Source organism: Piliocolobus tephrosceles, chromosome 4 (assembly GCF_002776525.5).
Source record: "Piliocolobus tephrosceles isolate RC106 chromosome 4, ASM277652v3, whole genome shotgun sequence".
In the NCBI taxonomy this organism is placed as follows: domain Eukaryota; kingdom Metazoa; phylum Chordata; class Mammalia; order Primates; family Cercopithecidae; genus Piliocolobus; species Piliocolobus tephrosceles.
The window spans coordinates 131,819,019-131,843,628 of NC_045437.1; the positions used below are offsets into that span (position 1 = coordinate 131,819,019).

The window sequence follows — 24,610 nt, forward strand, 5'->3', positions numbered from 1 at the left end:
ATTTCCCTCATATTTTGCATCTGGTTTTAGTCAGTACACACTTGGCATTAGATGCTATATGATTTTGCAGGGCAGCTATATTTAAAGATTGCCAGTACCACTTAGTTCAGATGGGAGAAGCCAAAGTTTCCTCGTGTATGAAGCAATTAGTCTCACACAGGTTCTCCTCAGTGTCTTTATCTAGATGCATGCTTTCTTCAGCTACATTCCCAGACATAGGGAATGAAGTCAAAAGAAACCTCTGGTGGAGACCTGTGGGTGAATATAGTTGGGTAAATGGTGGTTTAGGGGCTGAGAAGCAATTTTGCCACTTAAGTCAAAAAATTGGAAAACCAAGTGGTAAATGCAGTCCTTGATTTATTTCTTTCATCCTATCTATCTCTACTTTCCATTCTCCTTTGTACACATAGCTCAGAGGAATGATTGTCAATAAACAAGAGGATTGGCTTCTCTATGATATTCAATAGTGGATGACTAAGATGCATACATGTATTCCGCCGGAAGTTTCCCAGGCCTTTTTGCCCGGCCTTGACTCTTACTGAACCGCATGTAGAGTCACCACATTTTAAGGGCCTTGAGAAATCTTTTTTCAGTCAAGTACAGCTTTCTTATTTTGTGAGGAAAAAGAGACTTCACAGTGGTAGGGTGACTTGTCCTGGGAGCATATTATCTACTTAATGCTGGGCTCAGAGCCCAGTTCTCTTGACATCCAACTTCACCCCCTTTCAGCTTTTGGTTGTACCAGATTTTCTCATGAAATTTCCATGGGCTTTTAACATACTCCCAGAAATTTACCAAACCTTCCTAAATTTTATACGTGATTGCCCTAGCACTCTAAAGACTTATATATACCAGCTTGTATGTGAGATACAGCTCCACTAAAATAAAAAAGAAAATTAAGATGAAGAAAGACATTATGTCACACATTACCTCTTTCAAAATGTCATGATAGAAATGTAATACGATGTAAATAGTTGTGTCCATTTATTTTACATATATGGACGCTTCCATGTGTAAATTTAATTCAAAGTTGATTAAATGCGTGGATTTAAAATGACTCATAGTTACCTATTTTTTTCTAAATGTTTCATGTCCTATATTTAACCCGTGTTTATTGCCCATCTATTATATAGAAGGTGCTTTATGCAAAATTATAAACTTTATTTGTTAAAAAATTTAAAAGCAGTCTGGATTAGTTGCATTAAACTTTGAATATGACTTTGAAGAACAACTTTCAAGCCCAAGTAATTTTATGAGAAATCATTTCTAAATGAGCCAGCATGTTAAAAAAAAAAAAAAAGATAAAAATGGTCTAATGGCCTTTTTAATATAGTTACATAGTTACAGCCATGCTCACTTTATTCCTAAGATGCCTTAGTCTACATTTTTATTTTTGATGACTGAGGCACTTGAAATCTATTTTCTGTGTTGATAATTATGAAATAGTTAAAAAGGACTTTAAGATGACATTTTCAGCTATTTACGGTGTGCTCAGGAGGTACATGTGTCTGTAACTTGAAAATAGGAACCACAGAAGTGTGATGAATTTCTAATTTTCATATGAATCAATGACAGAATTCACACCTGGCTGCAGTCATGTGACTTTTATGAAGACAATGAATATTTATGGATATCTAGATAGTGCTGTATTCCTTTCCTGCTGATTGTTGATCGCTGGGATGGCTCCCTGATACCCTGAACTAAATAAAGCCTTCTACCTTATACAACTTTTACTGGCTTTCTCTTTTCTAAAGCCACAACTTCTTAGTTTGGGATTCAAGCCCACCACCTTGACTCCAATCTTTCTTTTCAACATCCTCACCCACCATTCATCTTAATTTATGTTCTATTCCATTGACTTGTTAGCTGCTCCTTGTACCTACAGTGACTTTTCTCCCTGTCTTGCTGATGCCATTGCTCCCCACGGGATCCTTTTCCCTCCTTTCTGTGGTCATATCCCTCTGCCCTTTAAGATCCTATGAAATACCACCTTTTTCTCTGAAATCTTCCCGTATGACTCAGGTATAGAATATTTTCTCTTCTGTCTGAATTCTTATGTTGTCTTATTTCTACCATACTATGTTCCTTATACATCTCCATCTTTAATTATCGTATTTAAGGGCATACCCTCTTCCTTGAAGGCAGGATCCAGAATAAATTCAGCTTAATTTTCTGTGATGCCCAGCACAGAGCTTTGCACATCTGAAGCATTAGTGAAAATCTGTTGAATGACATTACTTCCTCATTCATTCATTCATTCATTCAAAGAAGTGCTCCCTAATAGCAACTGTTGTAGTTGACGATGCTTGAAAGTGTCAGTACTAGATAGATTGTGGTCCAGGTTTTGCTAATGCTTGTATGGATAGTAGTTTATATTTAGATGTAATTGTTGTGTAATAAGTATGCACATAAGTGTCTTAATGTATAACTATTGGTGATGGTGAACATTGAGTAGTAATAGAAGTAACACATGTTGACTGATTGATACAAGTGATGCCTTTTCCTACACTGGTTACAGGAATTGTGTCAATTAATCCTTGTAATAAACTATCAGATAACAACTCCCATCCTACTCCCTCCCCCATCCTACTCTCTCCCCCGTCCTACTCTCTCCCCCATCCTACTCTCTCCCCCTTTCCCCAATAAGGAAACTGAAGGTCACAGAGGTTGAGTGAATTTCCAAAGGTCCCGCAGCTGATTATTGGCAAAGCTTGGATTTGAATCAAAGTCCACCTGACTCCATAGCCATCTCTTAACTCTCTAATATGAATGTCATAAAACTCATTTATCCAGAGATGTGTTATAATAACCTCAACTCTCCAAAATTCAGCATGAAACCAGAAGCAAGCCAAAAAAGTAAATAAAATAAAAAGCTTTGGGTTAATGAGAAAATACTTCTTCACAAACTGTGTCATCTGTTTTCCTAGGTCACAGCAAAATAGAAGGCCCAGACTAGAGGCAGATCATGTATGGAGGCGGGCTATTGGATACAGGCTCAGTGACAGCTGATGGCCTGATGTCTAGGGAAGAAATGGAAAGCCTAAAAAGCAAACACAGAACTATATTACTGTGCAGTTCATTAATGATGGTGACCCTGAGTAATCAAAAAAAAAAAAAAAAAGCTGGCAATATATTTAGTATATTTTGTTTAAAACAGCAAGATGTGTATAATGCAACTTTGAAAGACTTTCAGCAAAAGCACTTGTACAGCCACATTATTAAAAGGGGTTTGGCTTCAGTTTTTCTGTAGTGCCTACTTTTTTTTTTTTTTTTAATACTTTAAGTTCTAGGTTACATGTGCATAACCTGCAGGTTTGTTACATATGTATACATGTGCCATGTTGGTGTGCAGCACCCATTAACTCATCATTTATATTAGGTATCTCTCCTAATGTATATCTCCTAACGTAGTGCTTACTTTTTTCACATCTCTGAGTTCCAGAATGAACATGTTAAGTGAGGAATTACTGGTTGTATGGGCTAGTATCAGTGTATACCATACGTAGATAGGACCAACACCACAAAAAATGTTAGAATGAGTCTCTGTATCTTAAAACTTTGACATCTTTTGTTTGTTTGTTTGTTTTTAAGCTTGGAGAGACTCTACAAGTCTTTCGGTGAAAGGTGCATTTATTCCCTGACTACTTTATCTATCAGTCTTCTGGCTTTTATATTTTTCTTTACTAATTCCATAGGCAAAGATTCTGCCTTGTGAATTGCCAGTGTTGATAACAAGTATTCATCCCCTTCCATAAATGCATTCTGATTTCCTTTTCCTTTTATATTTTAATTTTCAAACAAACAAGCAAGGAACATAGGACACTGAGCCAGGCCTGTGTAGGGAATGATGTTCCTTCTTGACTGAATTTAGAAAAACAAGCCTTGAGAAAGAGCTCATTGTGCAGCCTCAAACCACAGGGGCTGGCGTTGCTGGTGTCTGATGCTCTCCTTCTGGAGTACCCTGGGTCTCAGGAACTCACCCTTGCTTTTCTAGCTCCCAGATGGTCAGGCTGGGATCCAGTCTTTAATGGGGCCCAACTGGCACAATATCTGCATCCTGGGAAGAGAGCTGGAGAAAGTTTATTTAAAAAATAAATTACAAAATAAATAAATAAATAACCCACAAAACCAGAGGTAGTGGAAGCATAATGTATTTGCTTCAGTCTTTTTTATCCCAAGTCTGTTATTTTGAAAGATGATCTTGTTGCCATTTTGTTTTGTACAATTAACTGCATTGATTTCAGGACCTGGTTAGATTCCTGGTCAGAAGAACTGGGCAGTATGTTTCTGTGAATGTTTAATGAGGATACCAGGAAGTTTGTGGTTGGCAAAGTAAAAAGTTTTTTCGTTGTTGTTGTTTGGGAATTTTTTAGTAAAAAGAATTCTGAATGGAGTGGTGTTATTTTCTTTTTGTAGATTCATAAGAAACTTTAGTGACTCTTTATCTTAATTATTAATGGTGGCTAATGGCATCACAATATTTATCTATTCAATGTTCAACAAGTATTTATTGAGTGCCTACTAGTTCCAGGGGCTTGATAAACACCGGGAACATAGCAAAAACAAAGAAGGCCAAGATCATACCCTTATGGGGCTGATATTCTACTTAGGGGGACACAGACAATGAATAGGAAAGCACATCTACATCTCTCTACTATCCATCTGAGTCTACGTCGATACCTATGTTGAGAGAAAGTTCAGTGTTAAGTAACATGACTGACTATTCAAATGCTAGATTTTAAGTCCCCCGTTTAACTCAATTCCTGAAACTTTAATTTCAAAAGTCTCCTTTGACATTCATACATGAAGTTTATCTTTAAGGATTCATGTGACTCAGCATATTTTGGTAAACATTGGTTTAAAGTTCTTTTCTTGAAAGGACAAAAGGAAACCAGAATGTTTGTGAAACAGTAAATGCCTCCTCTGGCTTTTTCTCACGTTCCCTGAGAAATCATACACTGCTTTTGAGACAGGCAATTCTTGGGAATGAAAGAATCTGTGTTATGAAACCCAGAGAACTCTGATTAGGGAACAAACCAAAACACACCATGGAACTCAGAAGAAGAGCTGGCATCCCCTGACTTATGTGGTAGCCACTTCAGGGAAATAGAGAGATAATATGGAGGTTCAGTCAGCACAGTCGCCAAGAATATATACTTTTCATATTTCAGCTTTCTTTAGGAACTCCTAATAATATATTTTAAATGTCGTGTCTAACTCCAAAAAGATGCATGTTTCAAGAGTGGTGGAGGGAAGACAAGTTTGCCTGTTTGGTCCCTAACACTTTGGTATCTCTTTAAAAATCCATAGTTTGATTTGGTTTTAGAGCTTTAATTATGCTTTTATATTACAGTTTTCTTATTTAAGTGTCTGCTTCATGTCTATCACTCAGTACCCCCTGCCTATCTCAAAAGAGATGGATGCTATTATCCTAACTGAGGAGGAGGGAGAATGCTGTGAGAATTATTAATACATAAATTTAAAAATTAATCTGGAAAGTGCTTTAGGGTCCCCAGAGAAGCTCTACCCAAACATAAAGCATATGTAATATTATTACCAGCACCTCCACAGAGCAGACAGGAGCTGGTGCAGTATAAGATTAGTAAACTGAGGCACAGAGGGTGTCAATGAGTCAATGGGCTAGCATGCCTTAGAACGTAGACCCTTAGATGGGTAACATCTAAAAACCACCTTGCCAGTGCCCACTTTAGGCTTTTTCTAGCCACAAATGTTTATTATTTTTCCAGAGAAGAAACCTTTTCTTCCCTTTATCCCTTCTCTTCGAGTCTTTGCTTGTTTTGGACTTTTTTTTTTTGTTTTGTTTTGTTTTAACTTTTAAGTGTTGAAGGTGATTATGGTTAAAATATTAGGTCCTAAACCTAGTAATGAGAAATCGCCGGTGTGCTTTCTAGTAACCCCAGTTATTTTTTGGCTTTGTGGCTTGGAACTTCAAATTGCATTTATTTTACCTACTCCTATTGGTTGGAAAACATGGATAAAGGCTTATCTTGGAATTGCTTTTTTTGTTTTCCTCGGGAATCATTCTCAGCTTGCCTTTCACCAGTGAGGAAAGCTGCTTTGAGTGGCCACTATGTTCCCAGGACGTTTCAAGGTATGGGAAAGCTGAGGATACAATCCATGCTTTCAAAGGCAGAGGTCAGATGCAAAGTACATGTACCAGGAATTATGGAAAAACAATAAACAGTCTTATGGAAAGACAGTCATTGTTGTATAATGATGGTCAATTGGCTGACTGGCCACTTCCAGTTGATTCCTTAATTATATTTCTTAACTTTCCTGAAACTTATTTTCCTCCTCTATGAACCCGCTAATAATCATACCTACCCCTTGATACTACAGGATACAAATCACTGAAAGAGTTTAACATAGTGCTTGACACATGAGACAACAAAAGGTCATTATTGTTGAAGTCATTATCAAGGTCATTACCATCATCAATTTAGTGAGAACTAGAACAACACAAATAATAAAAGCTGCTGGCTCTCAGAGGGGAAAGTAGTCACCAAGAGTTGCTCTTTCCTCCTGGAATTCTACAACATGTTTCCACTCATGTTTTTAAACACTAGGTACTCTCATTTACCTACCATGTGGACCATACTTTTGATAAGCTGGGAAGTTGTCTAAAAGCCATGTAGAAGATTGTCCTCTTCCCTGCCCCTCTTCTGGGCTTCCAGACTTTGTGTAGGCTGCCTCTTTGGAGTTCAACATGCACAGCTGCATGATCTACCATGCATTCTCTCTCTTGGTGTCAGCTCTTCTGTCAAGGAGAGGTCCCATTCAAACACCTCCATGTCTGGCTCCATCTCTGTTATGGCCACAGCAGCTTTACTTTGTACCCAGAGGCCACAGTGGGCATATCTTGCCTGGCTAACCCCCCACAGGGTTCTTCAGGTCCTGTGGTCTGAGTCTGGAGCAGGGAAAATGCTCACACAGGCAGCTTAGAGGGAGCAGAGGTGTTGCTGCTGGCGGTCCCTGGCATGCTGACAGCCTCACCTGGAGCCCTGAAGAGATTATGTGTGTTTCATCTTAATGCCACATGGAAAAATTATTTCTTCGGAATATAGTATTAATGCATTTTTATTGTTGAGCGATTGGAGAATTCAGAGAGACATACAGAAGAAAGTAAAATTACCCATACCTCTACCATCTAGAGGTAACTTTTAACATTTTGATGTTTTCCTTTTCTTCTATGCAAATACATATCTGTTTGTTTGTTTGTTTGTTTTTTGAGATGGAGTCTTGCTCAGTCGCCCAGGCTGGAGTGCAGTGGCGCGATCTCAGCTCACTGCAAGCTCCACATCCCGGGTTCACGCCATTCTCCTGCCTCAGCTTCCCAAGTACCTGAGACTACAGGTGCCTGCCACCACGCCTGGCTATTTTTTTGCATTTTTAGTAGAGATGGGGTTTCACCATGTTAGCCAGGATGGTCTCGATCTCCTGACCTCGTAATCTGCCCACCTCGGCCTCCCAAAGTGCTGGGATTACAGGCGTGAGCCACCGCGCCCGGCCTCTAATTCTTATATAATCACATGTAATACATATAGTCCCAAACTTACATTATTACACTTTTTAAATAACATTTTTCTCATAATAAAAATAATGGCTTTATATGTACAAATAAGTTTATTCCGTAAGTATTTACATGATCTGGTGCAAGTTTGGGGAATTTACACACACAGAAATACATACACATAGGAGGAAGAGGCAGGCAGAGAAGACAAATCACATCAAATGTTATCAGTCCAGAAATAAACACTCTTACCATTTAGCAAAGATCTTTTGTGGAATACTTTTTAAGTATTAATTTTTAAACCTTTTTTTTTTTTCATTTCATCTTATTTCTCACTGGAGTTACAGACATTTAGACATCTTTTTCTTTTTTATCACTTACATGATATACAAGCAGTGGTCTCATGCTCATATTTAGACCTGAGTGCTGAGCCAGTCAGATAACTAATATTAAAAGTAACTTAGGTAGAAAATGAGAGTTGAGTACTATAAGGTTAAGAACAGTAGACTCCCCTGGACTCATGGATAATGATTACGACACCCAGTGGAGTCAATGATTTAGTAGAATTCTGGCCCAATTTATGTAAATATTCCAGAAATATTTTGGAAATATTCTGTATGTAAGTCATTAACTACTTAGTTTATTTTTATTTTTATTTTCTTCTGAGACAGTCTTGCTCTGTTGCCCACGCTGGACAGCAGTGGTGCGATCACGACTCACTGCAACCTTGACTTCCTGGGCTCAAGCAATTCTCCCACTTCAGCCTCCCAAGCAGATGGAACTAGAGGAACATGCCGCCATGCCTGGTTAATTTTAAAAAAATTTTTTTATAGAGGCGTGGTCTCCCTTTGTTTCTCAGGCTGGTCTCAAATTCTTGGGCTCAAGTGATCCTCCTGCTTCAGCCTCCCAAAGTGTTGAGATTACAGATGTGAGCCATCACACCAGGCCAAGTTAACTACTTTAGAGGTTGCAAATGTGAATTAGACTGTGTTCCTGATCTCAGGTAATATCTTATGAGAGAAAGATGTATAGGACAGTATTTATGGCACAAAGCAAAATAGGCTGCTAAGCATTATAGTATCAATATCATAATAGCATAAATTCCTCAAAAATGCAGGCAACTTTGACCCTTAGGATCAGGTAAAACTTACTGGAAGAGGGAGCACATGACTAGGGTCTTCAAGAACAAGTAGAATGTCAGTAGAAGAATATTTAGGAAAGAATGGTATGAAGAAAGCAAAACTGTTGGGCAAGGGAATGGTGTTTTCATGTATCCACATGCCTTTTACTCCAGAATGTGGTAAAGCAAAGTGGGAAGTGTGCCTAGGAAGGAAAACTGGCCATCAAGCCTTAGTGAACCCTTAATATTATTCTGTCAAGGAGTTTGAACTATGTAGTAGGCAAAGGGGGCAGATGAGAGTTTGGTTTGAGGCAGGGCATAATATGATGAGATTGTATTTGAAGAAAATAATTATGATGGAAAAAGTAGAGGTAGAGGGAGACCATTTAGAAGGCAATTTTTCCTACTATGTAATAGTGTAAGAAAGAGTTGACAGCCTGAACAGGAGAAAGAGAAGAAGCACAGAAGAGCCATTGGGGCCCAGTTAGGGGCAGAATCAATATGACTTAAGAAAAATAAAGGAAGAAAAAGAAATTATGATAACCTCAAGTTTTCTGTTTTGAGTAATTCAAAGGCTAACATTCCTTTAACTGAGACAGGAGACACAAGAACAGGAAATATTTATTTAGAGGTAGTAAGATGATAAATTTAGCTTGGGTCATGTTGAGATTGAGATGGCAAGAAGACTTATTTGGGGGAAATTCTGTTACTCTGTTGCTAATAAAAGATTGATACTTGGCCAAAGAGATCAAGTCTACAGGTGTAGATTTGGAAATCAGTTTAGCTGAGGTGGTTGAGCTAATGAGTGAAATCAAGAAGTGCTAGGCAAATAGAGGGGAAGAAAGGACAAAACTTGTGAAATTTCTACAATTAACAAGTTGACAGAGAAGTGGAGCAAATGAAGAAAATCAAAATAACCAGGAATCAATGAGTAAGAGAAGATCTCTGGAAAATACTTCTTTACAGGTATAAGAGACTGGTTTTCATCCTGGTGTTTCAAATAATTTTAGTTAACTTGCCTGACCATCAACTTTTCTCATCTGAAATACATAAACCACAAACATGAGTTTTAAAAATTAGTGAACATGAAAGTGCTTTGGTAAACCATCAGACACTTTGCAAGTCTTACGTCTTATGATTATTGTCACATAAGAAAATGGAGAGTTCCAAAAAGGGAAAGAGTATAGTGTCAGATGCTACAGAGTTTCAGAAGAATATTTATTTCTAGCCCAAATTGTTTGACTTCTTATAATTTAAGGAAATTACGTCAAAGAATGAAATCTTTTCTCTAATCACTTAGAACAGTATTTACCAAAGTAATGGGGCATGGGACCTTGGTAGCACAGGAGACAATTTTAGATTTCACACAGACATGAAATAGAAATGAATCACACTGTGAGAAAGTTAGTCTCCTTTTGGTTTCTCTTTTAATTACTCCTTTTGTTTCTCTTTTAATTTTTGTTTTATTCCATAATTCTGATTTTTATTAAAGGGATTAAGTCTCAGGGCAAAGAAGTATTTAACATTTAACACTAGCTAATCACCCTTTTCAATAAATTTCTTCAGGTTGTCAACAATATCTAGCTAGAATTTATATCATATGAACTTCAAGATTACTAGCTACAATACCTTCTTATTTTGCAGTTGATACCAGTTTTCCAATTATGGTAGTGACATAAAGTTTTCTTTTAAAATAAGTTTTTTAAATAAAAAGATAATCACTTTTTAAAATATTAAGTGTGTGATTGTATAGGTGGTATGTAGATATGACAAAACTAAGAAAGTGATAGTCCAATGATAAATGTTCGAAAAACTTAGACTAACCCTCCCTCCTTCTGTTGCTTTGAGTGGCTGCCTTGGGTTCAACCAGGCTGGAATAATGTGTGAAACGTATTTTGTGATTTGTGGGTCCTGAGTTCTACACCCTAGATCTAGACCCTGTCCTTCCTCTAGGATGTTGGGTCAATTTTCAGAGCCACCAGACATTTCTAGATTTTTGTGTCCTTAGCTGTCAAAATAAGAAGATTAGCTTTAAACCATCACTAACATTCCTTCCAGCAATAAATTCTACAGTTCTTTGAGTGATTAGTAAATAAGCCAGTGCTTTCAAATTGATCAAAGTTAGCTAAAATGTTTTTCCTCCGTAAGCATCAATATCACGTGTCAGTGCTAGAGATTCTTCCCAGACTAATACTATGCACAGCTAGGAAAACATCAACAAATTTATTCTCTAATTATGATTCAGATTCTACCTCATCTGTGAAGGATTGTTGTTTAGAAGGAATTTCTGCTTTAGTTAGGGCAATTAATTAAAATTGAAAATGAAATTGTAAATGAAAATTTGTTTGCATTTCCTGAGCCTAATGCTTTATGCTAAAGCCTCACTCTCAGTCTGTAGTTTCATTGCAGTCATATCTAATCAATTTATAAAGCCCATGAATTTTGTTCCTCGGTATAGCAACTCATACATATTAAGTCCCTATACTTAAAAAGAATCTTCATCCATCTATTTACTAATATCTTTCCATCTTTTAAAATTTATTTCCCCTGAGAACAAGGAGTGCATGTGAAGTGTTAACCGGCTGAAAGTTCTTATCAGTATTATTGTGAGTTAATGGTACTCTATATCCCAAGTACACGTTAAAATTAGAAGCATACCTTCTATTTGAAATATAACAACATGGATCATCCTTTACCAAAAGCATGGCGAAGAACCAGGCAATAAATGAAAAATGGAGACAGCATGGATACAGAAAACACACACACAGTCCTTGGATCAGAAAAAAACTGAGTTTGTTACTACCTTTAAAAAGTTTCCATATGAACAATTTTTTCTCTATGATTACAAAGGAAGTGTTTGTCCCGTGACTTTTTTGAACTGCATCAGTGTTGCCTTTTGCTGTAACTTGCTGTGACAAGGGTGAAGTTGCTTATGCAAGGAACTTAATTTTAAGATTCTGTTTTCTCACCTGAAAAAAAAGGATAAAAATACAGTCATTGTTCTGACCCATTAGTGTTTGTATGTAAAATATCCAGCAATGCGGTAGATACCTCCTGGGTATTCAACAAGTGTTAGTTCCCAACATTGCAGTAACAGTGTCTCAACAATTAACATGCTCTTGATTTGGGGAAGATCATCTTTCACTGCCCTTCAGAGCCTCTTTCTTATCTTATTCTCTCTATATTATTAAACTCGATTTCCTGATCTCCATGCTTACAAATTACACGAGCAAATTAGAAGGTGCTAAGAACAATAGGAAAAAAAAAAAAAGACAAAGAAGCAGAATAACAGAGAAATAATTTCAAAATCTTAGAAACCTGGAGCCATTTAGTTCAGGGATAAATAGCTCTTCATGCCTCAACAGTCATTTAGGGCTTTTTTATATTACAGCAAGATATAATATAGGGTATTCTAAATAATGATCTTGATTTACCAAGGGTAAGTTAAATTATATACACTTTGCTTATTTTAAAAAGCATACAATGCATTTTGGAAGAATTAACAATATGAATAGAACTTTTTAAGTAATTTTAACTTTTATTTTAGATTTAGGGGGTACAAGCGCAGGTTTGTAACATGGGTATATTGATGTTGAGGTTTGGGATACGAATGACCCTGTCATCCAGGTAGTGAGCAATGTACAGATAGTTTTTCAATCTTTGTTCCTTTCCTTCCTTCCCCACTCTAGGAGTCCCCAGTGTCTGTAGTTGCCATGTTTATGTCCATGAGTACCTCCCACTTAGCTCCTACTTATAAGTGAGAACATGCAGTATTTGGTTTTCTGTTCCTGTATAGAAGAAAATTTTAAGAAACCTTTCTGTGTGTTTTGCTGGGTAAAACCTTAGCCTTTGAAAATACTAAGCCATGGAGATGAATTCAGTCTTCAGGGGTTCCACATAAGCATGGTCTTATTGAAATATCTTTTGTGCATCTTCAGCAAATAAGCCAAGGCTCCATGTATTCTATGGCAGAGGATAAGGCATTTGTAATTGCTAAGTTAAAATGGTTTTATGTAGATATGACTTTTTCTTTGTTTCAGAAAGCAACATTTGATATAAATTACTTGTGAGCTTTAGCAGTAACAACTTTCTCAAATTATTTTCTCTAGGACTTGGTGTTAGAACGGCTTATCCAGTTGGGGGACCCATGGGCTGTATCCAGCCTCTCATGGTGTTATCTGTGATTCTCTGGGAAAAACACTTGAACTGGGACTTGTTTGCACATTGAAATAAGGAGCCCTTTCTAAGTTATCCCCATGAGAAAACAGCACAAGCATGTTAGTTTAAACTCATGTATACTGTATAGATTATCCACTGTATGCAGTGGACTCAATACCACAAATGTTGAGCTAACTGCATCTGAAAGGAGTCAAAGAGGACAATTGCAGAATCCCATAGAAAGAGAACATGTAGAATCCAGCACCATCAGAGGTCAACCAGTCAAATACCAGGGCTGGATTTTTCAAAGAACCAGATAATGCCAGTTTTATGGCCATTAATAACATTTTAGTTATGTAAACAAAGATAAGAGTAATAAAAAATAAATTCTGCTTCATAGTGTAATCTGATTGCCAACAGAGTTCAGAAATGAACTTTCTCATTGTGCACGTGGCGTTGCATAATGGACCAGTGATCATTTCGCAGCCTCCCCAGCCTTCCCTTTCCCTTTCCCTTTTATGGAGAGTCCTTAGTTCTGCCAGATCCATAAGCTATTCCAGGGAGGCAGATTCTTTTCTTTCTCCTGTTAAGCTCTTTGATTGTGCCTCTGGTAGTTAAGATACCAAATGGTCTTCAGGGGTACTTCATACGTGCACACTGCAGCTAATCAGAGTGCCTTTGCCTACTGTTTCCCTACTTCTGTGTTTTCCACATGTTGACGGGCTCAGTTCAAACACCAGGCCTATCAACTTCTGGAGAGGCATGGCAAAGCTCGGCTCTGATTTGGTCTGCTTCTGAGATTTTCCAAAGGATATCCTGTAGTAGATAAATCATTTCATTAGGCCAGGTTCCCTGTTCAAACCAGGAAGCAGAGGGCCTGCCATGTAGGAAAACCCAGATAATGTCGTTATGGCCGTACTCAGAGCATTTGTAAATATTGTTGTCAGTGTCTTTCACACAGGTTCCATCAAGATTGGATTTAAACATAGACAGGTTAATTATGTGTTTTAAAGCTTTGTTTATGGAGAGCTGTTAGGAAGACCGTGAAGTTTTAAATATTGAAATGACAATTTTCCCCCCCAAATGTCTCCTCCAGTTGATCACTCCTCATGCCATCCGTGTGCAGACCCCTCCTCGGCACATCCCTGGTGTTGTGGAAGTCACACTGTCCTACAAATCTAAGCAGTTCTGCAAAGGAACACCAGGCAGATTCATTTACACAGGTAAGAACTACTGCAGATGGTGAGCACAGAACTGCCTTGGGCTTATGGGGTCTTTCCCCTTGTCTTCTATGTATAAAAGCATATATTTTATTTTAAAATCTAGTTAAAGTCTGCTTTCTTTCTTCATTTTACCATATGTATGAGCAAACATGGTGCTTTTATTATTGTATTAAGAATTCATCTAGGTGTCCATGCTGAATGGCAGGATCTGTTGAAATAACTGGTTGGATACCTAAAGATGCCACATGAAAAATAAGTGAAGGGGAAAAGAGGTGTAGATAATCCTGAGTTTCTGGATGTTAAGCCACCTTGTTAGGGTTTGTTTGCTTTATGGAGTAGGGTTGTGCTTTCAGGAACAGTACGTCTTTCCTCTAGGCTGTTCACCGCATTTGTATTACATACAATTGGTAGTTTTCATGTTTAATTCTGGGTTGGTGCCTTCTTTCCAAGTATGCTGCATTTTTATCCTCCCAAAACAGCCTTGGCACATGGATCCACCTTGTGGCAACAAGCTGGGGTTTCAGGGTGAATGTGAATTCCTTCCCATCAGACAGAGAGAACCAGGCAGCATCTCTGTGGAATTACATCATGTATAAAGGCTGAAAGATCCCTAGATTGTGAAGTGCAAACCAGACACCCAGGAATCTTTTACAATTCACATTCTGCTACAGTAGGTCTAGGCAGAACCTGCGATCCTGTGGTTCTTAAGAGCTCCCAGGTGAGGCTGATGCTGCTGGTCAAAGAACCACAGGTGCAGTGTGGTTCTGGGTCCTCTGCTTAGTGTCAGTTATCCTTGGATAGTGGTAACTGTCTCCACGAACTGGTCCCAGGTTTCCTTTTCCATTCAGTAAAAGACCACAAGGCCAGACTAAGTACAGAGCGGAAGTTGCTTTTACACAAAGAGATAACAGAGCAGTGACTGGATAACAGTTAACAAATCGTAAGTATAACAATACAATTAAATGGACGATTTTTATTTTTCTGTGACATTTTACTTCAGAGCATCTTTCCCTTGTATTTCAATATTAGGAGTAAAACCAAACGTACTTCTTAGTCACCCAGTTTCTCTCTCTCTCTCTCTCCCTTGAAATTATAAAAACAATTAATGTATCCTGACCCTTGGAAATGCCTCCCAGCCCTTTAAACAAAATGCAAGTTTGGTGCCTGCCTGACGATTAGTTTTAGTTAATTGAAAATTATAGGATTGACCCAAGAGGAAAATTTTGTTTGCACTCCAATCACTTTTACAAATTAAGGAAAATTACCGCAATTTTGTTTAGCTAAGGTTTCACACTGAGTTCAAGAAATTAGCTCAGCCATCCCAACAAAGTCAGCACTTTGTTAGTGAGCACTTGAAAAAATAATAGTCTATCTGGAGTTTTGTGGTGTATACAAACGAAGCATAGAGAAAACTATGATGCTTTATAGAAGTAGGCCAAGTGTTTTTAATTAGGCTCATTGGTTCAGCATAAGTTTTGAAGAACAATCAAACTAGCAGATTAGCTGTTTCTTTTAAAGCTAGGATTTCTTGCCATTCATTTTTCCCATGAGAACTTCCACATAGCAGTGTGTGTGTGTGTGTGTGTGTGTGTGTGTGTGTGTGCGTGCGCGCGCGTGTGTGTTTTACAAGTCTCATTATGGGGCTGCAGGAAAAGGACCAATTGAAACTCCTGATACTGTAACATTCCCCAGCATCATTCCAATGGATGGGAGTTTTTCACAATGTTCCCCACTGAACTCGGTGTTCTGGAACATATTTCAAAACCACAGAGGCCAAATGTTTTCTCTGAGAGTTTGGACTCTGTTTTTGGCCGAAAACATTAGGCCTCGCTGGCTGCTTATTTACTCAGCTATTAAGAACAAGAAAAGGAGAAGAAAAAGAAGAAAATGCTTGTGTGGTGGGAGGTACAGGAGGCAATCAGGCATGGTTTCCGCTTTGGTGACAACGTCCCTGCCCATTAATGGTTCCATTTTGTGGTCAGGTCTCATTTAGAAGAAATTATTTTTAATCAGTCTTCAACAAAATATCCCCTAGAGCCACCTGGCCATAAAAGTTAGAAAAAAAAAAAAAAAAACCCTCATTAAATTACTTAAGTTCTCAAAAGAAAAGAGCTAGGGATCCATCAATATTTGGAGTTTTTTTAAACACTAAAAAAAAAAAAAAAAATTGCCATCAATTTAAGAAATCACATCTTAGAAAATCTGTATCACACTGGAATTAAGATAAAAGTGTCGGATTTTCAAGTCTAGAAAAGTAGTTAAGGATAAGAGCAATAAGTTGGCGCATATGCACGTGTGTACATCTGTGAGAAATTTAAGGTATGAAAAAATGCTTCTGGTGATCTGGCCTCAAACTGTGGGCACCAGATAAGAAACTTTTTTTTTTTTTTTTTAAAGCATTCTAGGAGAGAGTTCTAACCTCTCCCCATATTGGAAAAATAAAAATCTGAAGAAATTGGCACAACGCTTTCCCCTCTGGTATAGTTACTTGGCTGTTAACAGTTATTATGACATCACATCATTTCTAACGAAAGGGAATCTGTGTTCATTGGTGACCTATGCACAGACCTTTTGATCATTAGCATTAAATGCCTCCACCATGCGTTACTTGTTCATGGCTGGGGCTACTGGCCTCTGTGATTCACTCAGTTTACCTCTACTGTCACCACTTACTAGTAAGGGTATAGAGATGGCTCATAAAACCTCTCTGTTCTTTGTATCCAAACAACTGCTCGGATCATTGTAAATGTACAGCACCCCTCCTTTGTCCACCCACAGAAGTTCACACTTCATTTTCTTTAACATCCACAGTATTTCAAGATGTGAGACTTGGTTTTCTGGATTGGGTGAGCTAACCCTCTTTTTTCTTAGTGAAATATCACTTGGAATTTTTCCCTTGAAAAATATTATTGAGCTGAAGAGTAACACCCCAAACTAAGGCCTTATTGCTGTTTTTAAAGTATGCAAGAGAGAGTTGGCATTTGTAGATGTGAATGTCTCTAAAAGTCGACAACATTAAAAAGAAGAAAAAAGGCAGGAACAGCATGGCCTAATCTATACTAATAAAGGCAGACCTTTTGGGGAGGGAAGAATCTGACGAAGCACAGATTGCCTGCAAGCTGACTCCACTTGTAAGGATGGTAAGCAAGCATACATCTCTCCCTCATTGGTCCTTCAGACCAGAGACGCACGAGGAATCCACAGCTGCTAGTGTGCCATGCCCCTGTGTTTGTCCAATCAGAGTCACAGACTCTGGAAAGTGAATCCTGACTGGATTAGAAGCAGAAAAGCTCACTAGCACTTTCTAGATCTTACTTTATTGTGTCCAGTTATTCTTATGCAAATGTAGGGCAAGGCTGACTTTAATTTTCAATAAATGTGTTCTAAGAGAAGGAAATACAAATGCTATCTAATCACAGGATTGATTTCAAAGCACTATCATCGTTTCTGGTCAGTGAGTCCAGTGGGAATTAAATCCACTATAACCTCACTGCCATGTAAGGGCTCTCCCTAATGCCTTTATTATTCTCACAGCTTGTTTTCTTGAAGTTGTTATGTCTTTAAGTGACTTGGATCCTTTAGAATCGTGATCTCTCCTGCTAAGCCCTAAGTAGTCTTGGAAGCTAATAAAAGACTCTTAGGCACCTTTAGCTGCTTCCTCAGAGTTTTGTATTTGGTTTTCCTGATGAGAAGCGGCCAATTTCAAATGCATGTTTTGCTTTCATTCTAGTTATTTTTCTGTAAAAGAAGTCTCTGTATCTCGGTGAATATATGACTGGAAGAATGGGCCACCAAGGCAAGGTTTGAGCAGCCTAGGGGTACCCTGAGAGCTGTATGCCACCTGACCCCCCAAAAGTTGGTGAAAACCCTGATGAATGATCATCAAACAACTCAGATGTCTGGTTAGGTCACTTATCAGATCTTTTCTACCACTAACTTTTCCAATTCTAAACATTTTTCACCCAATTTCCTGTTCCTGTGGAAGGACTAACCCACATTCCTGTGTATTAGCCTGCGAACTAACTTCAAAATGAGAATTCTTCGTGGAAATACTTCCTGTTTGTACCTTATGCCCAAAATAACTCCACATCCCTTGCCAATGCATAACACATTGCTTTGCACATAGGAGGGGCTATTTTGTCTGCATATGCTCTGTGGGACTTGACTGCTTTTACTATGACTTTTAAGTTTTCTGTTTCTTTCTCCCTATCCCTCTCATTTTCTTGTTGCTCTCCCATCTCTCCTATCTCCCTTTCTCCTTCCTCTCTCTTTTCTTTACTCCCCTTATCCTTTCCTCCCTCACTCCTAAGGGGATAGTACCTCGCGTACTGATTGAGTGCTTAGGTTCAAGATGCTGGATATAGATTGAATTCTCAGATCTACCATTTACTAGAGAGGTTATCCTTGGGACATCATATGATGCCTCTAAACCACAGTCACCTTATCTTTATAAGGAAATAATAATATTACCTTACTGGGTTTGTTTTTAGGATCAGGGAAACATATGTAAAGTTTTAGGATCACGGAGCTGTATTTAGCATGAGGCTAGATACTAGTAGTTTCCATTAATAAATGGTGCCCACTATGATTCATTCCTTTGTTTCTGAGCCCCTACCAGGAATAACTATTTTCCATGGATTGTTTATCATCCTTGTCCTCTTCCTAGAAATCGAAGAAATGTCTTTTGGGATTTTTAGTAACACAACTATAGGCATCAGTTTAAAGAAACAACACCCATGAACTCCAAATGAAAGGAGCAAAGTGTAAACAAAGTAGCAAGAAAAAGAAATGCATACGTGTAAATGTAATAATTTGCTTAAAACAAATATTTTCGCAGGAATGCATCACACAGCTAATAAGTTCTCTGGTGTTAACGTTTTTAGAGAACAACACATGCTTGTTCTCTTATTTCTATCTCAGCCCCTCCTCTGGAGGTCCTAGCAACAGGAGTACAGCCTATCACCAACTCTCTTCAAAAGTATTTAGGTTATAATCAGCTTCAACTCCAGCTTCCAGAGTTTTCACCAGAAAGCTGTTTCTCATTCTTGGAAACCTCCTCCACAAAATGAAGGCTGCCACTTTGGGCTTGAACAAAGTCATCAGTTTTAGGGAAGAAGTGGAGAGTTTGCACCTAATGGATCTCCTGCAATTTAGCCTTTTCTTTGTTACAGTACACTTCTGAAAAGCCACTTTCATGTCATTACCCTGTGGAGAAACCTTCCCTCTTTGCTCACTGTATGTAAGATGTAGCCCAAGTCCCGATGTTTGGCTCACTGTGCTCTGGGGCTAGGGCTTATGATGCTCCAGTCAAACCAGTTTCCTTGCTGTGCCTCCAGCTCACTTTAGCTACTTTGGATATGGTGATTCACCTGAAGGATCCAGTTCAAACTTTTACCTCTCTAAAGTGTTCTCAGACCACCTTGGTATAGTGTACTGAGCCCTGGGCTGACAGCAATGAGTCTTGCGTTGTATCCCAGCTTTGCTACTCACTAGCTATGAGACCTAGGACAAGTTGCTTACGCTCCGGAACTGACTTTGGTGCTCCCTGTAACTCATCTTGATTGACTGGGAGAGTCTCTGTCCTTGAATCTCTTTTGCCCCATGTGCTAAAACCATCCCATTCATCATTCACTTCCTTTTGTCCTTAGCTCTCTTGTTCTGTTCGTAGACAAATCATAAAAAGTCCACAAGCTTCATGAAGAAAGAGAAACTCTTCCTCAATCTTATTTTATATACTATGTTGAAATGATTTGGCTCGGCATTTTACTTGCAATAGGTGCTAATAATTGATTGACATATTGCCCAGGATCAATGGGTCTTCATTGATTTTTGTGCTCTGGATAATATGGAATGTAAATAAGAGCTGTTAATTAAGAATCTGTCCCTTTCTACTTGAAGTTTTACATTCATAGAAGATAGTTTGTTTAAATGAAAAAATGAGATTTGGCTTGTAAATACTTTTCATTTTCTTATCTGTAAAATGGAGCTATTTTAATAGTACCTTCATCTAAGGAGTAAAAGGGTTAATGTATGTAATGCAATCCTGAGAGTACCTGGTCCAGTATGAGTGCTCCCCAAAAGTAAGTGAGAAAAGCAGATAGTGGGTATATATTTTTTTGAAAATACAAAAAACTAGTCATTAGAGTTTGATGTTATGTATGTGCCAGCTTTGATTATGTTTAAATACATTGTTTCTTTCTAGGCATTAAGAATAGGAATAAAAATACCTGTGTTCTGTTCTGATTTTACCACTTCCTTTTGTTACTTCATTCATTCACCTCACAAATGTTTGTGGATTGCCTGTCCTATTCTGGGCAATGTTCTAAAGCAGTTCTAGGCCAAGTCCTAAAACAGTGTTGAGCAAAACCAGACACACTCCCTGTTTTCTTTATTTTAAAGACTAAGAGGAAAATGGATGTTCATAAGTTTACTATTACAAACCTGGTACGTGTCCAGAAAGACAGAAATAGTACTTTTGATCAGCACATAATAAAGGAGCCCTGACCAGTCAGTTAGAGATATTTCTCTACAGGAAAAATTTCATGAGCTGAAGTTTGAAGGATGACAACGAGCTAATCCAACAATCAGTGAAGGGTGGGGGTAGCATGGGGTTGGAGAATGAGCCTTCCAGCAGAGGGAGCAAATGAGAAGGCCCTAGATGGGAAGAAACACGGTACCTTGGAAGACTGTAAGAATTGCCATGAGGCTGACAAATCAAGAGGGAGGAGGAGAACTGTGAGAGAGAAGGCTGCGAGAAGTAGGCGGGACATGTGTATGTAAAACCTTATGAGCCATGGGGAGGAGTTTGGTTGTTACCTTAAGAACAATGGACAGTTTTGAAGTGTCTGAAACGACAGGTGGATGTGACCAGGTTTACATTTTGGGAACAAGCTAACTCTGGCTTCAAGAAGCATAGGAGACCAGAATGTATCTTGGAAGACCTCTAAGGAGGTCGTTGCAGTAGTCTGGGAAAGAGGTTTGGTGACTCTGATTTGGGTGGCAATCAGTGGAGATGGAACGGAGTGAGAGGAATCAAGAGGAATTTAAGAGGAAAAATGGAAAGGACTTTGAGATGGGTTAGATGTAGGGATGAGGGAGACAGAGGGGTTAAAGCTGCTAGATTTTCATCTTCCTCAACTTAATGGTAGGGCCATCATTTTCTGTGCATCCCAAGGATCTTGTGAGTATCAATGAAAAAATGGCCATGAAAATATTTTGCACAGTGTAATATTCTATACATATGTTAATTGTTATAAAGACAAGCCTCAGCAAACTCAGGAAGAATTGGAGAAAGGAAGGCAAGAATGTGTTTTCTTTTTTGTCAGATTGTTTTCACTTAGGATTCAGCCGAAAGACGGCTGGGTAATGAATACTTGACTAGCAGCTCTGCCTTAGCAGTGTCCTAATTGGAATAGACCCAACAAGAAAGAAAAATTCACAGGCTGCTCCTGTCCACATGTCTTAAATATTACTCCAAATGAACCATTTACACACAAAGAAAAGAATTCAAGGCAGAGGGAGTGTTTATTCTTTTTGCTTTTGTGATACAAAGGGTAGATCCCAAGCTTCTTTTTTTTCCCCCCCACAAAATATGATTTTTCCTGATGAGATGTATGCTGATGTGATCGGTGATTCTGAATCTGCTGGCATTTGTACAGTTAAATACTGTTGGTGCCATAATGGGAACAATAACAACAACAAAAGTCACTGAAAGTAACCATTGTACTTCTATGACAGCTATAAAATGAGAGCCGTTTCTGCAAAGAATAAAGCTGGTCTGAAGGAAGCATATTATTTTGCATATTTTACGTATATACTTTCCAAGAAATATGACCTTTATTTCCTATTTGGAGTGGAGTGTAATGAGGACTTGAGTAGCTAGTATAACAGGATCATTAAAAGGGATATTTTCACTGACATTAGAGGTCTAAATAGCCACGAGGCCTTATATACAACCTTGGCTTTTTCCTGTCTACCCAGAGTTAATAAGTGATAAGGCCAGGAGAGAGATAAATCACAGAAATCCCTGTCCAAAGAAAACATATTGACTACAGCCAAGCAAATAACAGACCATAACCAACGGTGCCATTCATCATTCATGTAATAGGGATATAAAGTATTTCCTACCAATGAAACCGTATAGTAGGAAGAGGCAGATAAGCTCGTCCAATCTAAGGTATGAGATTTGGTTATTAAGGAACATGAACTATTTGTCACATGGCTTTAATCTTTAAGATGTGTTGCCATTTCTCAACTATAAATTTCTGGTAAGGGATTAGAAAGCTATTAACAATAAAGGTAGGAGCTGAGCTGTATATGTATTCTTGCCAGTGTAATGCAACATTGTAAAGTTTTGAACCTCTAATCTGTTTAGTATGATATAACATGATTTGGTTTTCAAAGCCAATAAACTACTTGGAAGTATTCAAGCTTTTTTTTTTTTTTAAACCGAGCATCATGATAAATTAACCCTTCAGCTTTTGACTATATATCTATCTTGAAACTTTCTCTAATATTGTGGAATAGGAGGAGGAAGCGGAACTCTAAATTTCTTTTCCTCTTTTCCTAAGATGTATTCCAAATGTTTGACGGAGGATTATTCGTTTTTCTTATCTGTGTTTGCAGTGATGTGGATGCCACTCCTGTTCATTGTTAAAGTTAACTGAGAGAAGTGGAACCCACTAGGGCATTCACTCTTGTTTTTCAGTCTTTATTGCAAAGTTATACATATTGATTTCAGATCATTTAAGAAGCACCAATAAAACATAATTAAAATATTATTGAAATTGCCTACCTTCCTATCAGTTTCTTCTAACATAAACACTCAATAAACATGAGCTATTAATATTGTTTAATGATATATATTTTGCGGTATTTCTCCTATGCATATATCTGACTTATTACCATAATAGAGTTACATCTTACATCATATCTTTTTCATTTGAAAATACATAAATATCAGGGAGTTATGAATTTAAAACAACTTTTAGTCATTGATAATCCTCTTATGCCCCAGCAGAACCTTGTAATGAGATATATCATTATCTTCATATTAAAGCATAGCCACCTGGAATTTGGGTTCTCCTCTCTTTTTCTTTCTGAAAAACCCACAGCACAGGGTCAATAAGTCCTACACATGGATTATCTGGGGTCAGGATCTGAAATTTATCAGCCATCCCCAACTGAGTGGGTGTGTGTTGCTCCAAGGACCCGATGTCCTGAGAGCTTGGGACCAGCTCTCAAAAGCATTTAGCTATATAGTGTGGCACTGCTTCTGTTTTCGAGCTGAACAACCTCCAAGGTAAGTGGATTCCATAATCACGCTGCCCTGCTTCCCGGGACCCACCACGTGCTGTGCTTTTTTATAAGTTAGAATGGAACTCATCTAAAACCCTAATGATATCTGAAACGCAATCGAATCCAAAATTGTAACAAAAAGTAGGTAAATGTAAGTCCCTCTCTGATCCTCTGTAGGCTAGCAGCATTTCCTGCTAGAGCTTTGAGTTCCTCCTTTCTCTCCCCGCTCTTCTGGTTTTCCACTTCAGTGGGCTTTTGACATTTGTTGACTTTTCTCCTGTTGTTCTCTCCTATTCCACACCTTTTTTTTTCACACGAACTCTATCTTTTCTCTCAGTCTTCTTGTTCTCTACAATTGCTAAATGTAAAGGAATCCCCCACCCCCACCCCCACCCCCTGCGCCACCACTGAGAATCTGTTAAGACAAGCTCTATTATTAGCCTATTTTTAAGACCAAAAATCTCAGGTGAAGTGACTTCCTGGGTTATTTAGTAAGTGGAGGAGCCAGGACTTGGACCCTGGTGAAGGGTACCAGAGCTTGCGCTGAGTAAGCCTCCTGGCATGCTACTTTACCTTGTTAATGTATGGAATTACCTGATTCCCTGAAATTAGGTTGCTGGTGATTGGAGAGGGGGGGTTATTTCTAGGACACATTGAGTTCTAACAGGAACTGGAGCCTTAAATATTTTAACCAAATTATATAATTGTGAACATAATGCATACTTATATGGAAGATTTTTAAAATACCAAAAGGTATGAAATAATGATTATCCATTATTCTATTCCTCAGGGATAATCACTGTTAATGGTTTTGAGTACTTACTTCTAATATAGAAACCATATAGAAGGAAGAGGCAGATAAGCTCTCACAATCTAAGGCATGAAATTTGGTTATTAAAGGACATGAACTATTTGTCACATGGCTTTAATCTTTAAGATGTGTTGCCATTTCTCAACTATAAATTTCTGGTAGGGATTGGAAAACTATTAACAATAAAGGTAGGAACTGAGCTGTATATGTATTCTTGCCAATGTAATGCAACACTGTAAAGTTTTGAACCTCTAATCTTTTTAGTATGATATAACATGATTTGATTTTCAAAGCCAATAAACTATTTGGAAGTATTCAAGGGTATTCAAAGAAGGTACTAAATAATACTGCTACATTTTTATCAGTGAGTCAAAATAGGTTTATATAGTTTTGCATCCTTTGTTGTTTATATTATACACTAAACATTTCCTCTGTTAGTTCAAATTCTCCCTGAATGCATTTTAGTGGGT

The 24,610-nt window shown here is 38.1% G+C and overlaps 1 protein-coding gene across 11 annotated transcripts in view; it reads left to right on the forward strand.

The window, feature by feature from the left end:
* Positions 1 to 24,610, forward strand: part of EBF1 (EBF transcription factor 1) — a 405,784-nt gene that overhangs the window by 310,975 nt on the left and 70,199 nt on the right. For all 11 annotated transcript variants that reach the window (XM_023218828.3, XM_023218832.3, XM_023218829.3 and 8 more), the window contains exon 10: positions 13,906 to 14,032. In XM_023218828.3, the coding sequence (XP_023074596.1) occupies positions 13,906 to 14,032 (127 nt within the window). The remainder of the gene's footprint in view (positions 1 to 13,905; positions 14,033 to 24,610) is intronic.